The sequence below is a fragment of the Hyperolius riggenbachi genome, chromosome 3, assembly GCF_040937935.1.
Source record: "Hyperolius riggenbachi isolate aHypRig1 chromosome 3, aHypRig1.pri, whole genome shotgun sequence".
Lineage (NCBI taxonomy): Eukaryota > Metazoa > Chordata > Amphibia > Anura > Hyperoliidae > Hyperolius > Hyperolius riggenbachi.
The window spans coordinates 350,696,927-350,714,999 of NC_090648.1; the positions used below are offsets into that span (position 1 = coordinate 350,696,927).

At 44.6% G+C, this 18,073-nt stretch overlaps 1 protein-coding gene across 3 annotated transcripts in view; it reads left to right on the plus strand.

The window, feature by feature from the left end:
- The window catches only part of FGFR4 (fibroblast growth factor receptor 4), a 37,850-nt gene extending 23,442 nt beyond the window's left edge, over positions 1-14,408 (plus strand). For all 3 annotated transcript variants that reach the window (XM_068277062.1, XM_068277064.1, XM_068277063.1), the window contains exons 9-18: positions 443-633; positions 3,714-3,859; positions 4,819-4,940; positions 5,049-5,159; positions 5,715-5,905; positions 6,882-7,004; positions 7,118-7,188; positions 9,962-10,099; positions 11,189-11,294; positions 13,450-14,408. In XM_068277062.1, the coding sequence (XP_068133163.1) occupies positions 443-633; positions 3,714-3,859; positions 4,819-4,940; positions 5,049-5,159; positions 5,715-5,905; positions 6,882-7,004; positions 7,118-7,188; positions 9,962-10,099; positions 11,189-11,294; positions 13,450-13,611 (1,361 nt within the window). In that variant the 3' untranslated portion in view covers positions 13,612-14,408. The remainder of the gene's footprint in view (positions 1-442; positions 634-3,713; positions 3,860-4,818; positions 4,941-5,048; positions 5,160-5,714; positions 5,906-6,881; positions 7,005-7,117; positions 7,189-9,961; positions 10,100-11,188; positions 11,295-13,449) is intronic.
- The last annotated feature ends 3,665 nt before the right edge of the window (positions 14,409-18,073 follow it).

Sequence of the window (18,073 nt, forward strand, 5' to 3'; positions counted from 1 at the left end):
ACTTCTGAATCTGATGGTAGACTTTTTTTTTTTTTTCTCTTCTAAACCTCTTTTTAGGCTGTCAGGAATTCTGCTTTTAAGTTGTTGTTTTTTAAATGTGTAAAGGATAATGTAATTTACATTAGTTTGCATGCTGATTTTAAGCTTTGCCATGAAGAGTATTTAGTGTAAATGCTTATAAGAGTGCATGCAGGGAGCTGGAACTTCAGTCCATATATTAATCCTGTGTTCTACGTATAATAATAATAAAGGGACATCTGTGAAGGGAAACTCTGACCCATCACCTCACACGTTATAATTGTCTTGAGGTGGAGGAAATGTGCTTTGAGAGGGTTTGGGATAACAGATTGAATAGGGTGAGAGGAGAAGGCAAGGTCCATAAAGAAGGTCAAGGTCACAGATGTAGAACTGACCTCCTCTCTCTACTTCCTTCCCTCTACAGATGATGACTTCTTAGAGGAGGCAGAGCCAGAGTCCAGATATGTGGACATAATCATATACAGCTCGGGATTTCTGGCTGTGGGCATGGCAGTTGCCATTGTAATTCTATGCCGGCTGCAAGCAACACACAGCAAGCAGACCCTACAGCCTCCAACTGTTCATAAACTGTCAAAGTTTCCTCTCATGCGGCAGGTAAGCGATGACCTATAACATAATAGCTCATTCCTCAGTTCTTGCATTTGGTGGAACAATGTACAAATTGTGTAAAGAAATCACACAAAACTATTCCATAACCTGAACATGATTTACAGTGGATTTTATTTATTTATTGGGGGGGGGGGGGGGGGGTGTATTTTAAGTCAGGAAGGTTGGGACCTCTGTCAGACTTTCATTGCTGACTGTGGCCCTGTTGGGAGAGCTGTTGGACTGTTAAATACAACAGAGAATTTTCACCAACCTAAATCAATGACAGTTGTCACTGGTAGGGGGACTCCACTGAGTCATCTATACCCAAATTATGTCTCCATGAGAACTTATACCTCAGTGTCTTTCCAGTTGTCAAAGTTCACCTACAGTGAGAGGGATATGGTGGCTGCCACATTTAGTTCCTTTTAAACAATACCATTTGTCTGGCAGTCCTGCTAATCTTTTTGGCATCAGTAGTGTCTGAATCACACACCTGAAACAAGCGTGCAGCTAATCCAGTCTGACTTCAAGAACAAGCGACACCCATGCTAACCTAGAAATAAAAAACACACACACATATATATATATATACCGTATATAAGTAGATAAATACTACTTCTACTTACATAACAGATGTATTCTGCTATCCACGTAATGATTCCTGTGAATTTTATAAAGGAAAAGCAGAAAATCCTATTCTAGGCAGTGGCCATCTTGCCAAGCTAATGCTGACATCATATCCTCCCTGACTCTTGTTTTCTCCCCCTCCCTTCTCTTTCACATTGTGTTCATTAGCTGCCCTCCTCACAGAGTCTTCAGACACTCCCACTGAGGTGTATGCTAGGAACTACACTGTCTTATCCTCCAATCACTGAGTCGCCTCAGCCTTGCTTGTAAACACAAGTAATCACAGGGTGTTTCTGATAAGCAGCTAGGCAGGCAAATAAATGGAAGAGGAGGAATATATTCTAGATCAGTGGCTCCCAACCTTTTTTGGCCCGGGGAACACTTTCTGGCCAAATTTGTCTCCGGGGAGCGGCGGGGGGGGGGGGGGGGGGGGGGCGGTGCGGCCTTCCGGGTGTTTGCGCGACCTAGTGGTCAGTGCCGTGCGCAGCAGGCTATGGGGGGGGGGGGGGGGGGGGGAGCTGGGGTGCGGCTGCATAGCTAGCATAGTTGCCCCAGTGTAGGGAGTTTAGTTGCCTCAGTATAGCTAGTATAGTGCTCCAGTATAGCCAGTATAGTGCTCCAGTATAGCCAGTATAGTGCTCCAGTATAGCCAGTATAGTGCCCCAGTATAGCCAGTATAGTGCCCCAGTATAGCCAGTATAGTGCCCCAGTATAGCCAGAATAGTGCCCCAGTATAGTGCCCCAGGATAGCCAGTATAGTGCCCCGGTATAGCCATTATGGGTAGGTGGTGCCCCCCGCTGTTATTACCTTAACAGCGGCCGCTCTCCCCTCTTCGGCGCGTGTGTTTATTCAAGCAGAGTATCTCCCGGCTGCTCTGTGTTATGCGGCAGGAAGCATGGCAGCGGCTTCCTGTAGCGGCAAAATGTATCGCCGTTACTATGGTAACCGAACCCTGCTTCCTGCGCATCACACACAGAGCAGCCGGGAGATACGCTGCTTGAATAAATACATGCGCTGGAGATGGGAGAGTGGCCGCTGCTAAGGTAATAACAGTGGGGATGGGCGGGAAGGGGAGAAGAGGACGGCACACCAGGCAATGTCCCGCGGCACACTAGTGTGCCGCGGAACACAGGTTGAAAAACGCTGTTCTAGATAAAAAGAACTCGCAGCATTCAACTCTTTGGCACTAGGGCCAGTGCTCCTAAAGTATGTGGTAACTACAAACCATAACAGCAGAAAAAATGTTGCAAGCTTTGAATGCATTATTAGCATCTTTATCACCTAATACACTCAGACCAGTTGCTGTTGAAATTTGATAATACCACTTTCAGTCAGAGTGCTTGATCTGTATGCTTGTTCGGGGTTTATGGCTAAGGGTATTTAGAGACAGGATCAGCAGGACAGCCAAGCAATCTGCATAATTTAAAGGGAAATATGTCTGTCTCCATACCCCTTAGTTCAGTTGTGCTTTATCAGGAAGTGCTGCAAAATGTTTTATTGGAGCCTAAGGAACAAAAATATTATGGGGGTTTAGCCCTTCTGCATGTTATGCAAAACTAAAATGAAGTTTTGTTAAAGGACAACTGTAGTGAGAGATACGTGGAGGCTGCCATATTTATTTCCTTTTAAACAATACCAGTTGCTTGGCAGCCCTGCTAATCTAAATGGCTGCAGTAGAGTCTAATTCATACCAGAAACAAGCATGCAGCTGATCTTGTCAGATCTGGCAATGTCAGAAACACCGGATCTGCTGCATGCTTGTTCAGGGTCTATGGCTGAAAGTATTAGAGGCAGAGGATCAGAATAATAGCCAGGCATCTGATATTGCTTAAAAGGGAATAAATATAGCAGCCTCCGTAAACCTCTCAGTACAGTTGCACTTTAAACACAAGTCAATCCTATGTTTATTAGTGTCCATATGTAATTATGTAGCCCCTCCTCTTATTCTCATATTAGTCCACTAGTTCTGTTTCATGTTGGCTGCAATCACTGATTTCTAGGCATAGTCTCTGCAATGTTAATTCCAGCTGACTATGCTGTTCTGAGGTACCTCTCTGCACAGTAAAGTCTTGGTTGTTGGAAAGCGTAATCTGTCATGCAGGTTGGCTGTGCTTCTGTCGAAGATGTGTAAGAAATCTTCCACTGCAGGAAAAAAATGGTAGCAGTTCATCAAGAAAATCCAGCTGGGTGAATTGCTAAATCTTGCTATAGGTCAGATGTGCAAACCCTATAGTGTGAGGAGCAGAGTACACCAACTCGCTCCCTTCTTCACTGTGAGAAGAATACAGTAGTATTTAGGCAAGAAATTCCACAGTCCAGACTGCTAAGTAAGTCAGCAGTCTGTCTCAGAGGATGGTGATGACTGGTCAGGTCATCAATAGTATGAAAGTTTGGCTGATATATTTGTTGCGGACATTTTAATATGGCTAGTGGTGTGTACTAATTTGTCCTCTTTCAGTTTTCCTTGGAGTCTAGTTCCTCTGGGAAGTCCAGCGCTCCCTTGATTCGCATCACCCGCCTCTCATCCAGCTGTGCTCCCATGCTGCCTGGTGTCATGGAGGTGGAGTTGCCTCTGGATGCTAAGTGGGAGTTTACCAGGGACAGGTCAGTGTTGCATCATAGCTTTTTAGACAACTGTATTGGCAATTTTAACGTGTGCATTTTTGTTATTTTTATTTTGCGGATCTGTTAAGGTTACCATCACTGGACCATGGTACTATTGCCAAATCAAATTATTTAGTAAAATTGTAATTCTAAATGGAAAAAAAAGAAAACATGGCTACAACGCCTCTTTCCCCACCGCACTCTTGTTGTGTTTTTCCATCAGTTTGCTGTTAAAACACTGCTTGGGTTTCCTGTAAAATAAGGAATATTTGCCTTCTGTATAGAAATATATCAAGCTAGATGTGATACTCAAAGTTAGCCTGGCAGATGCCTTGTGGAGCTGAGCCAACGCCACTGACGGTCGCACCAGCACAGATCCATTTGCATCTTAGTACTATAAATTCAATAGTAATGTACTCTACATTATGCGCTGTGTGACGTTAGTATTGTCAAGCGGGGCAGTCAGGCAGAGCTTTTACTTGTGCAATTTAGCAATCTTGCCATTTGTGGCCAAGGGATGTGAATCTGTTTAGGATCCTTTTAAACTGAATATGTTGAATTTCATCGCAACTGACCATATAATATCATCGCAATGCAATTATATTTCTATGGAATGTTTACGTAGGAAGCTAACCTAGGCAGGTGCCTAGGGCCTAAAGAGAGACTAGGGGGTTAGTTGACACTAGCATCCACCAAATCTTAAGCCAGGTGGCGATCAAGGGTGGGCCCAAAGTTGGTATTTGGCCCCATTTCACCATGATCTGTTTCTGGTGCAGTGGCTCCCATCAGAGTGACGTACAGCATGCTGTGCATTTACAGTGGCCAGATGTATAAACTGTACACTGTATTGTGGTTATTAATTCAATTGGCACATTTGAAGGAATGTTTTTAAACTCTTTATATACATCTTGAATGTGATAAGACTATAATCATTATTAATGGTGTGTTTCTTCCTTCAGGCTGGTGTTGGGGAAGCCTCTGGGAGAAGGCTGCTTCGGTCAGGTTGTCAGAGCTGAAGCGTATGGTATTGATAAAGAGCGACCTGAAAAACCTGTCACCGTTGCTGTAAAGATGCTTAAAGGTAAGGAAAGGACACTACCTACTGAGGAACTATCAAGTAGTTACTACAAGCAGGAGCAGGAATAAAATGACTTAGAAGTAATGACTTTCATATATTTTATCTATTCAGATAATGGGAATGACAAAGACTTGTCTGACCTCATCTCAGAAATGGAACTGATGAAAGTCATAGGCAAACACAAGAACATCATCAACCTGCTGGGAGTCTGCACTCAAGAGGGTAAGCTGTGTATCTGAACTACTTGGGATCTATCTTTATAGATGGTCATTTGTTTATAGGGGAACTCTAGGCTCTCATGGTCAGATTTGGGTCCCTACTAATAAATGAAGTTTTCATATATATTAAAATGGCATTTTAATATCTGTTTTACATCGTCATTCTATTGCTAATACACTACAGTACCCTTTACTAGCTTAACGTCTGCTTGGAGTGGCTGATGTTGCCTCTTGTACTAGATGTTTGTTGGATATGGGACTATAAAACCCATGATGCCTTGCAGCGACTGCTGGCTGGTGTCACTCTGCAATACTGCTGGTCATCCTAGCAATAATAATAATAAAAAGCTCTTTTACACGAATTCCAACTCTTTCGGCAACATCTGCTGGAAAGTAACATAGATGACAGATGAGTAAAGGTGCAGTAATATGTTCATAAAGTGTTGCATACATATTATACAGCATGCATTTTTACAATTCACCCGGTGCTCCTCTTTAAGCCAAACCTTAAACATGATTAGTGGAAGTATTACAGCTTCATGTATTCCTTCCTGTTTAGGTCCCCTATTTGTCATTGTGGAGTATGCCTCAAAGGGAAACCTGCGAGAGTTCCTGCGTGCCCGGCGCCCTCCAACTCCAGAAGATGCTTTTGATGTTACCAAGGTGCCAGATGAACTGCTGTCCTTCAAAGATCTTGTCTCTTGTGCCTATCAGGTTGCCCGTGGCATGGAATACTTGGAATCCAAAAAGGTAACGCTGATTTGTTTTAAACTGATCAAATGTGTATATACCGCACATATACAAGAAAGCACAGTTACTTATTCTTAAAGGCAGGCTGTCTGTTTTCAGCATTAATGTACTACTACTTTCAGGCTTACACTAAATTGAGGCTTTGACTCCTTACTGCCTCTTCCCACTGGCTGCTAACCAATGAGGATATAATTTTTAGCTGCTGAGGTGCTTTAGTTTTGTTGACCATGGGAAAAAGAGTAACTTAGTGCTCCAAATCCAAAAGTTAAAGTCTTTGTGTGTGGGCCTGAGCCTTATGAAGTCTCTATGGGCACACAGGTAAGGATTTGGACCATGAAATTAGTTTATACTTCGGTTTCTATTTACAAATACAGACAGTACTAACTAGTCAGTTTTGCTTCAGTAGTGAAACTCCAGTTAAAGTGAAGTAGGGTTAGAAAGTGTTTTTTTTCTCAATGTCACACCCTGAAGATACTGATCTGTGCTTCCTGTGCAGGTGATTGACTCTGTAGACCTTAAGAATTGTTATAAACTGCATAAGAGTTCTTCTAGACATGGGCACAGTTTGGTTTCACTTACTACTCTCATCTTTAAAGGGAACCTGTCAGTATGGTTATCACTTGTCAGACAACATTTGTATTTGACTCCTGCAACTCCTGCTGATTCCACAGCACATGTTCTGCCCTCACGCTAGTACAGCTTCAAGGATTCGGGCAGTTGTAACCCCAAGAGCTATTTGGCTGCAATGTACAACATCCATCCTGACATTCTCTCTTTAATGTATATTGATGTGTGTCATCACCATGGCAATGAAGGTATCTTTTACCAGAGTGCATTCACGATGTGATAAACACAGCTGCAGCATTTTGGCATGTTCTAGCATGACTCTAGCTAGGCTATGCAAGACAGAATGGCTTTTAAATTACACTGTAATGTATCACTCTGTAATATCAGAACTCTTGATTTTGCTCTGCAGTGCATACACAGAGACCTGGCAGCCAGAAACGTCCTAGTCGCTGAAGATAATGTCATGAAGATCGCAGATTTTGGCCTTGCTCGAGGGGTACATGACATTGACTACTACAAAAAGACCAGCAATGTGAGTTCATTCACGACTTCTAAAATGCTACCAAGCGGTGTCTGCATCCTATGTTGCTTTAAAATAGTGAGGCGTCTTCTCTGCATTACAAAGTAACCTTTCTGTTCCATCAGGGCCGGCTTCCTGTGAAGTGGATGGCACCAGAAGCTTTGTTCGATAGGGTCTACACACACCAAAGTGACATGTGAGTTTTCATTAAGAAAGTATCTACTTGCTATCCACTTACCAGCATTTACTGACTGTTTGTTTTTTAACGTAATACTGAAGCCTCCTGTTAGGAAAAAAATACCTATGGAGAGGAAAGGCTCTGGATCTCAGAGCCTTCCCTGTCCTGTGTTGGTGTCAGTGTTCCCCCTGCTGTCCCCATTCAAATTTGCCTGCTCTGGGAGCCCACGGCTAGCTTCAGAAGCACTCGGGGACAGGGCACTCATGCATGCGCAGTACGGAGCTAACAGTCTTTGGAAGCACTCTGAGACACGAGTGCTTCTGAAGCCTTCTAAAGATCCCCGAAGGCGCATTCGTCCAGTTGGTCGAATAACTTCAATGGTGGTGACAGTGCTGGAACTAGGACACATTATGAGATCTAGAGGGGTTTTTTATTTTTTTAATAATCCTTTGTAGTTTTTATGGCTGACTTATTTTTTTTCATTTTTGTCTTTTTGGGGGCCATAAAACCTCTTTTTTGATTTATAGCTTAAATTACACAAGCAGGGGAATATTTTTTTTTAAATTTTGGGTAGTGTAGAAATAGGATAGGAAACTTTTATGTACTTTGTGTTCCCATTACAGAACTGGAAAATTAATTACCTTAAAGAGAGACTGAAGCAAACAAAAATTGCTATTTTTACCTTTTAGTTCGTTTCAGTACTCTCAGTAGATGTAAACCGCTGCACCCCCCCCCCCCCAACGCAAAACAAGGCCGTTAGACCCCCCCAAATCCCCAGAGGGCAATCCGGCCAGCGCTTCCTGAAAGAGGCAGAGCTTTCAGCTGCAGCTCTGCCTCTACTGATGTCGATCGCCACCTCTCCCCGCCCCTCTCACAGCGATTGACATCAGTAGAGGACGAGCTGCAGCTGAAAGCTCTGCCTCCCGGGCAGCAAAATCCACGACCAAGAAAGTCGTGGGATTTTGCCCCAGGATTTGGGGGTCTAAACCTTTCGTTTCTACTGAAGCGAATTACCAGGTAAAAATAGCAAAAAATGTTGTTGTTTGCTTCAGAGTCTCTTTAAAGCGCAACTCAAAGGTTTAAAACTTGATAAGTTTGGAAATAAAAAATTCAAATATGTGTGGAAAGTGGTTAGTCTGTTCAATCTCTTGAGTCCTCATCTGTGAGACTTTCATTACTTTCCTGTGTTGATTGTGGAAGTGTATTTTGCGCAGAGTATACGGCGATAGTTCGGGTATGTGAAGCAGCTTTTAGCAGGGATATCATTTCTCTGACATTGATCCTCCTAATGAAAGGTGAATTTGGACAGTGGCTTTAAAGAAAACCTGTCATAAGTAGAATATGGAGGTTGCCGCTGCTGACCTCTTACTGAAAAATCATCATTTACTTCTCTGTACTGCTGAATCCGTCTAAATCTGTGACCTGTAACAAATCTGTTGACTAGAGTATAGATTTCATTGTCTGCATTCTTGTGCCAGGCAAGTGACTCTGGAAGTATCCGCATTACAGCCAGGAAACCAATATTTACTGTCAGGAGGAAGTCTGCAATGGCAGCTTCCATATTTCTTTCATGACAGGTTTACGGTAACGCTGGCATTAATGGCTTGCCAGTTCATTCTACATACATCCAAATCAAAACCGTGCCAGTACTTGGAGCGCGTTCATAATTCATGACACGGCCATAGCACTAAACTCATGGAACACCTAAGTTCATGAAACTTTTACAAATACGTGGTTTAAAGGTTGATCCAGGATTACAGCAACAAGACTTTTCTTTACTCCTTGATCTTTTAATATGGGATATTTTGAGTGCTGAAGATACAAGTGGCTGTAGGAATGTTAGTTTGGGTAACTGATATATCTAGCAACTCTTAAACCATATTTAAAGAGAACCTGTACTCTAAAATTTTTACAGCAAAAAGCATACCATTCTATTCATTATGTTCTCCTGGCCCCTCTGTGCTGTTTCTGCCACTCTCTGCTGCAATCCTGGCTTGTAATTGCCAGTTTTAGGCAGTGTTTACAAACAAACTAACCAGCTTGTGATAGGCTCACATAAGCAGAGTGTGTGAGTCATACAGAGCCTGCAGGGGGCCTGGAGGGGGTGTATAGCTTCTACCAATCACAAGCAGCCCTGCACATTCCACACATTCCAGCCTTAGCCCGACTGTGCCGACAGAAGAAAACAGATTAGATCTTATAACAGATAACACAGGCACTGTGCAATTAGGAAAAGCTGCAGTAAGGGCCGGTTCACACGGACGGCAGGCGGCGTTGGGGCGGCCAGGAAGTCGCGTCGTCCTGTGACGTCCCGTTCGGTGGCGGCGGTACAGAGATCGTCGCGATCAGCGTTTCTCGTCCCCGCAGGGGGACATGAAGCCGCGCCGGCTAGCCGTCCCTGGACGTTGCATGCGGCTTTTAGGGACGGCCGAAACGATGCGTTAAATCGGGATCAGAACGCCGCGTTTATGCAATCGACGGTAATCGACGGTAACCGCGCAATGCTAAACGCTCCTATTCACTTGAATGGGAGAGTTTAGCCGATGGGTCCCGAACGCTTGACGGTAGACGCCGCCAAGCGTCCGTGTGAACCGGCCCTAAGCCAGAGCACATTAGAACAGGCAAAGGAACTTATAGGATAGAAGAACTAAGGCTGAAAATGTTGTTACAGAGTCTCTTTAAAATCTAAACAGGTGATGTGGTGGATACTAGCCCACTTTATTCTATTATCTATTTTTGTTTTTTATCCGGAGTGAATAAAGGTTACTTAATCTGTTCCTTCTGCCCGTAGCTGGTCCTTTGGGGTGTTGACCTGGGAGATATTTACTCTCGGCGGGTCGCCCTATCCTGGCATTCCAGTAGAAGAGTTATTTAAATTGCTTCGGGAAGGACATCGAATGGACAAGCCATCCAACTGTACTCATGAGCTGTAAGTATCTATTTTGGTTTATAAATGTTCTGTTTGGAATTAGTGATGCAACCTTTAATTTACGGCATTTAAATAAACCAGTGTAAAACAAAAAACAGCATTTTTCAAAGTGTTTTATGCAGTTGATGATGCAGTGCTATTAAGAATATGTTTTTCACATCCTGCACATAGAGGATTTACATGAGCCCTGTTTGTGCCACTGGATGAAAGCTGACACTACCCAACTTTACTGGCTGCCTTCACGGCCAGCGCTTTCACAGACGGAGGCTGGAGATTCCTCTATTTAGCCTGGGCAGAGCTGCTCCACAGTGTCAGCAGGGAGTGTCTGTGGTTAATAGAACTGTGTGAAAATGGAAAAACCAGAAGATGTATCTAAAATAGAAATAGGCACTGAAGTTTGTGTTGTGTGGTTTTTTTTTTGTTTGTTTTTTTTCCAATTTGACCACTTTTAAAAAGTATCTTTATCAGATGCCCTTGGCATATACCCGTATACGTGTTTCTATTTTTTTTTTTTTTTTTTTTTTAATACAATTTATTATTTTAACGGTCGCAAATATGATTTGTGATTTGGGAGCTAGTAACATAGCAGAACAACATTAGCTTTGAGTATGGGATAGAAAAAGAAAAGTAATTGCTGTGTGTGATGATGATTATGGTAATAATTCACCTGACGACACAGGAAGATGGATCCCAGCGACATCCCCTAGCGCCGAGCATTCCTTGATCCATCTCCCTGCCCACGGGAACAATCAACATCACACGACTGGCACGAACGAGAGTTCGAACGATCGTAAAACTTTGCACGGGAGTTGTCTGGGATCTTAAAGATCCAATCTGCTGTGGTGGTGGTTGTTGACACGTGTCGCTAAACATTGTTTGCATAAATTGCACACCTTTACCCACCATTGCAAGATTGCGGAAACTATTGCTTCTCAATCAAATTGCTGGAAAAATCGTTGTAGAAATTGTGTTAGTTGGTACGGGCCTTAGGGTTATGCTGACAACTTGTGTATTCTTGTTTTTATGATCTATGGGGAGGGAGCCCTCTCAATATGAGCCTTCACTAACCTGATGCCCTTTTTTGTTTAGGTATATGCTGATGAGGGAATGTTGGCATGCTGTCCCATCCCAGAGACCAACTTTCAAACAACTAGTGGAACAGTTAGACAGGTTCCTCACTGCTGTATCTGAGGAGGTAACCACTTCTTTTATTTATGTATTTTATTTTAAGATGTACCTGGTTTGTAAGGTTAAGTCTTTAGGTGAATTGTATAAAACAATGATCGCTAACATTTTGAACTATGCATAGTCTATTTTATTGGTAAAAAATGAGTCTAGACCAATGACTTACCTACCAAATGTGTAGGTAAGCCCTCATACTACATGGAGGTGGCAAAATTGATCAGTGATTGGCAACTCCTAATTGAAAGTGTGTACCAGGCTTTAGTCTAAGCTTTAAATTACCTGCAAGGCAGAAAACCTATTATCTTGGTAACCACCTTTTTAGATGCTTGTAGGATTAAGCTGGCCATACACTGGTTGATTGTGGCCAACAGATTCCTATTCGCTCATCCTAGAGGACCCTAACTGATCGAATCCCTCCACACACTGTTAACAGATTTCATCCCTGCTCCCCACATGTGGTGTAGACAGCGAATTCTTTCATCCAGTACCAGCGCTTCCTCCCATGTCTTCTCACACCCGCCAGCGCTTCCTCCCATGTCTTCTCACACCCGCCAGCGCTTCCTCCCATGTCTTCTCACACCCGCCAGCGCTTCCTCCCATGTCTTCTCACCCCCGCCTTCCTCCCATGTCTTCTCACCCCCGCCTTCCTCCCATGTCTTCTCACCCCCACCAGCACTTCCTCCCATGTCTTCTCACCCCCGCCTTCCTCCCATGTCTTCTCACCCCCACCAGCACTTCCTCCCATGTTTTCTCACCACCGCCAGCGCTTCCTCCCATGTCTACTCACCAGCGCTTCCTCCCATGTCTACTCATCACCGCCAGCGCCTTCCTCTCATGTCTACTCATCACCGCCAGCGCTTCCTCCCATGTCTACTCACCACCGCCAGCGCTTCCTCCCATGTCTACTCACCACCGCCAGCGCTTCCTCCCATGTCTACTCACCACCGCCAGCGCTTCCTCCCATGTCTACTCACCACCGCCAGCGCTTCCTCCCATGTCTACTCACCACCGCCAGCGCTTCCTCCCATGTCTACTCACCACCGCCAGCGCTTCCTCCCATGTCTACTCACCACCGCCAGCGCTTCCTCCCATGTCTACTCACCACCGCCAGCGCTTCCTCCCATATCTACTCACCACCGCCAGCGCTTCCTCCCATGTCTACTCATCACCGTCAGCGCTTCCTCCCATGTCTACTCACCAGCGCTTCCTCCCATGTCTTCTCACCAGCGCTTCCTCCCATGTCTTCTCACCACTGCCAGCGCTTCCTCCCATGTCTTCTCACCACTGCCAGCGCTTCCTCCCATGTCTTCTCACCACCGCCAGCGCTTCCTCCCATGTCTACTCACCACCGCCAGCGCTTCCTCCCATATCTACTCACCACCGCCAGCGCTTCCTCCCATGTCTTCTCACCACTGCCAGCGCTTCCTCCCATGTCTTCTCACCACTGCCAGCGCTTCCTCCCATGTCTTCTCACCACTGCCAGCGCTTCCTCCCATGTCTTCTCACCACTGCCAGCGCTTCCTCCCATGTCTTCTCACCACTGCCAGCGCTTCCTCCCATGTCTTCTCACCACTGCCAGCGCTTCCTCCCATGTCTTCTCACCACTGCCAGCGCTTCCTCCCATGTCTTCTCACCACTGCCAGCGCTTCCTCCCATGTCTTCTCACCCCCGTCAGCGCTTCCTCCTTCCTCTCATGTCTTCTCACCCCCGCCTTCCTCCCATGTCTTCTCACCCCCGCCAGCACTTCCTCCCATGTCTTCTCACCACCGCCAGCGCTTCCTCCCATGTCTACTCATCACCGCCAGCGCTTCCTCCCATGTCTACTCATCACCGCCAGCTCTTCCTCCCATGTCTACTCACCACTGCCAGCGCTTCCTCCCATGTCTTCTCACCACTGCCAGCGCTTCCTCCCATGTCTTCTCTCCCGAGAGCTATTTTTCCCAGGACCGAATGCTAGAGGTCATACACTAGGAGCACCATGGCCATGCACCTTATGTAACCACATGAGGCCTCTAGTGTTTATGCCGTGACCCAGGCACGCCGAGAGAGCATTGATAGCAAGTCGGGCCTGGTGGTGGAGAGAAGACAAGTTTCCCTTTCTGTAATCCTTATCGTAATATAACAATTTTGTTCATTTATCAATTTTAATTTGTTTTCTTTTCCAGTATCTGGACCTTTCTATGCCATTTGAACAGTATTCACCTTCATGCGAAGACACTGCAAGCACGTGTTCTTCTTCCGATGACTCTGTTTTTACCCATGATCCTGTGCCAGAACCTTCCTGCGTCTTCAATTATCACAACGTCCATACTCACATAGGGACCTGAAGACTGGGAACACTGGAGGGTGTATGGACACATATAAAAACTGCTATCCCCTTCATATCAGGAACCTAATTTATTAAAGAGACTCAACCAGTGTCTAGGCCTCTAGACTGGTGAAACATTGCTGCTTTTCTGTTCTTTCCTTGGAGACAAAAGAGAATTGGCGCTGGAGATAAGCTTCCGGTGTATTGGATGTAAAGCACTGTGAGCCCCTGGCTGGCTCTGACAAGCCATGTCTGGAATAATATGATCCCATGTTGTGGATTTGAAGGCCTACAGCGAGCAGGGATGGATTTCCGGTTCAAGAGACATCAGAAGGGAACAGGGTAGCACTGTGATGCTGAAATGGTCCTTTAGGATCAGGGAACCTACTTTGCCTGCTTTTCTGACTCTACATTTGTAACACCAAGCTGCTATCTGGTCTTACAAATGGCCCTTAAAGTGCCTGGAGTTTTCTATTGTTTATATAAATCCTGTACATATTTTCTTATAGAACTATTTATGTTCAGTTTGCTCTGAAGCATATCATAGGTCATTTGAAACATTTTATATCTGAGAAGTGGAAGCCTTTCAACGTGTTCGTTTTATTTTAAGTGGATACTCTGCAGCCATATAATTTATCATTTTTTATCTTGTTTTATAAGAAGATACGTTTGTTTTGGACTTTGAGGAATCCCTACAATCATCTGACTCGTAAAATGCTTTTATACAATATAAATCTATTTAAAACAGAATATGCTCTTTTGCGATTTACCAAAAGTCTCATATTTCATGTTGATTCTATTTTATATATTGTTAAAAAAAGTTACTTTTAATATAAAGACGTAAATTATATAAAAATATTTCTTCTGAGTATTTTATGTGAAAACTGTCTTTTTATTTTTGTGTATAACAGGTGTTGGGGGGTTGGCACAGCACAGAAGACAGGCCTGTGTTTCAAGTTGAGGCACAAACATTTAGAGAAATGCACCCTGTATGTATTTAGAGAGTCACAGTAAACCTGTCTTAAGCCGGCCATACACTAGCCGATTACCCGCCGATCGACCGCAGATTCGATCACTGGGATCGAATCTGCTGTCACATCGTTCACGCTAAATTTCGATCTATTTCGTCCCGAAATAGATCGATCGCTCCGTGCGGGAAATTGCCGTCGATCGCCCGTGGGTAGGGAGTGCGTTGCTAGCGGCGTACGATCGACGCAGGTATACATTACCTGAAGCTGGCTCCCGGCATCTTCTCCACATCTCCCAGCTCCCGGCTTGCATCTTCTCCGCATCACGGCAGGCATCCGTGTATAACTTCCTGTGTCACAGCAGTGACAGCGGAAGTACAAATAGAGATCGCTCCATTTGAACTTCCGCTGTCACTGGAGTGACAGAAAGTTACACGCGGATGTCGTGATGCGGAAGGTGATGGGAGAAGATGCCAGCCGGGAGCCGATGCAGAGAAGATGCCTGGGACCAGGCTTCAGGTAATGTATGCGGGGGGGGGGGGAGACAGGTGGCAGCTGCTCAGCAGATGGTGAATCTGTTTCAGGCTGAAATCGATTCAAAATCTGTTTGCAGTAAAGGCAGCCATACAATCCCTCTCTGATCAGATTCGATCAGAGAGGGATCTATCTGTGGGTCGAATCTGATGGCAAATCGACCAGTGTATGGCTACCTTTTATTCTTCCTCATTTATTGTGCTGAACTTCCCATCAGATAAAAATCTTTGCAGGATGCTGCACACAAAGATGCTTTACACATTCAAATGATCAGTATATGCGAAAGATCTGTTCCTGCAAAATGCATTCATATATCTGCAGATCCTCATACACACTTTGTTTAACAGACATTCATCTGCAGATCAGATCCACCAGGATGGATTTTCAGATCTGCAGATGATTGTCTGATCTGCAGATGAAGTCTGTTAAACAAGATGTGTATGATGATCTGCAGATCTCATAGACTATGAATGCATTTTGCAGGAACAGATCTTTTGCAGATACTGATCATTTGAATATGTACAGCATCTTTGTGTGCAGCATCTTGCAAAGATTTCTATCTGATGGGGAGTTCAGCTTTATAGAATAGACTGTGTAGGTATGGCTCTCATACTACATGGAAGGGGGTAAAATTGGTCTGATATCTTTTATCTTTCAAGTGTGTACACACCATAAGTTCTCTATCAAATTGGATCTGTCAGCTGGCTGCCTTGGCAGAGCAGCTAATTGGTAAATGCAAGATCTTAACCATATGTCTGCTTCCATGAAAGCAGGAAGTATACACACTGCAGATGTATTGCAGGAAATGTATCAGCAGTAACAAATGGTGTTTTGTTCTGTTTTTTTTTTTTTTGTTTTGTAAAGGTTATTATGCTAATGCATATCTTTAAAGCCCCATGTACACGATACGATTCTTTGTGCGATTCGATTACAATTCTATTTACGATCCGATTAAATCCGACATGTCCGACTGGGATTCGATTTTATTCAATTCGATTTGCCATTGTTTTGCAATGGCAAATCGAATTGAATCGAATCCAGATCGGACATGTCGGATTTAATCTGATCGTAAATAGAATCTTAATCGAATCGCACAAAGAATCTTATCGTGTAGATGGGGCTTTAGTGCACAGGGGAAGTTCTAAGTTCAGTTCCGTTTTTAAGATATGTGATCAGGGCCCCTACATCAGCCAGTTCTGTCAGCACGGACTCCTATAGCTGCACACTGCAGTTTTATGAAAAATCTGTCCTTTCCAACTTTACAGTGAATAGTATTAATTACCTTACTGAGCTGCTGCAGCCCCATCCAATAAGTCCACTTGTACCTCCATCAGCTGGGCTGTCTCAGTTTGTTCCTAAAACATCTACAGAAGCCTTAGGCTGGTTTCACAGTGGGACGTTACAGGCGCACGTTAGAGCAGCCTGTAACGCAGCCCACCGCACAGTAATGAAAAATCAATGGGGCTGTTCACAGTGCGGACGTTGCGTTACATTGTAACGCTGCGTCACAAGGCAACGTACTGCATGCAGTACTTTAGATGCGGCTGAGCCGCGTTAGACTGCTTGCACATGCTCACTAATGTTGGGGAGGAGCGGAGAGCGGCCAGGCACATGGCTAATTAATATGCACTGCACGTTATGACGTGCAGTGTTTACTTCCTGGAGCAGCCGCTCTGTGCGGCGATTGGCCGGCGGGACCACGTGATGCCGCATGCGCACAAGAGTGCGCATCACGGCATCACTGACGCCAGAGTGAGCTGCACAACGCGGCTCACTCTGACGTCCAGATCCAGCACCACTAGGCGTTGAGTTAGGGGGACGTTATGCGACCTTAACGCCCCCTCTAACGCAACGTCCTGGTGTGAAATTAGCCTTAAAGAGAATCTGTACTCTAATATTCTTACACTAAAAAGCATACCATTCTATTCCTTATTTTCTCCTGTGCCCCTCTGTGCTGTTTCTGCCACTCTCTGCTGCAATCCTGGCTTGTAATTAACAGTTTTAGGCAATGTTTACAAACAAACTAACCAGCTTCTAATAGGCTCAGCTAAGCATAGTGTGTGAGTATGCAGGGGGCCTGCAGAGGGTGTGTATCGCTTCTACCAATCACAAGCAGCCCTGCACATTCCACACAATCAAAGCCTTAGCCCGACAAACAGGACAGAGGAAAGATACATTGATTTATTACAGAGACAGTGTAATTAGGAAGAGCTGCAGTAAGCCCCAGCACATTAGAACAGGCATAGGAACTCATAGGATAGAAGAACTAAGGCTGAAAAAATTGTTACAGAGTCTCTTTAATGTCTACTAAAGGACTTCTTGCTAAGCAGTCTGATGTCCAGAGAAGGTCTGTAACACTGCCACGTGTAGATCATTTCTGGACTGTAGCTAATTGCCGAGAAAGCAGATTATGTGTTTAAAACTAAAAACTCAATCTGAGCTATTTACTTTCTCACTGCTTTACCCAAAGCTGGATTCATGGATTAACTAAAAAAATAAATGTAGTTATAAGTGTGCTACCCTTTTAGGCAGAGAATACACCTGCTGAGAACATGCACTTTTTTCTGTGGATGGAACACACATGGCTGCACTGGGCATTGAAGTAAATGGCCCCGCTTGGGAAACTCACATCATTGGTGCTAGTTTGTGTTTTTTTGGTACTTATCCGTTAGCCGGGCGCATCCGGCAGGTGGCGACAAAACTCCACCAGAGTTACATCTTTCCCTACTATCCATGTCGGCCTGGAGGGGGAATAGTAATTAGCGCCACCTGCCGGATGCGCCCGGCTAACGGATAAGTACCGTTTTTTTTTTTTTCCCCCCACTATTTTTAAATTGCCATTTTGCGGAGAACACGATCACAAATGTTCTATTGCGAATTGTGAGGAAAAATGCCCCTGCAAGTGTGTTCCCTGCCTCTTCCATCATATGACCCTCTTACACAGCCTCTTGAGGTACTGCAGGAGCTCCCAATCAATGT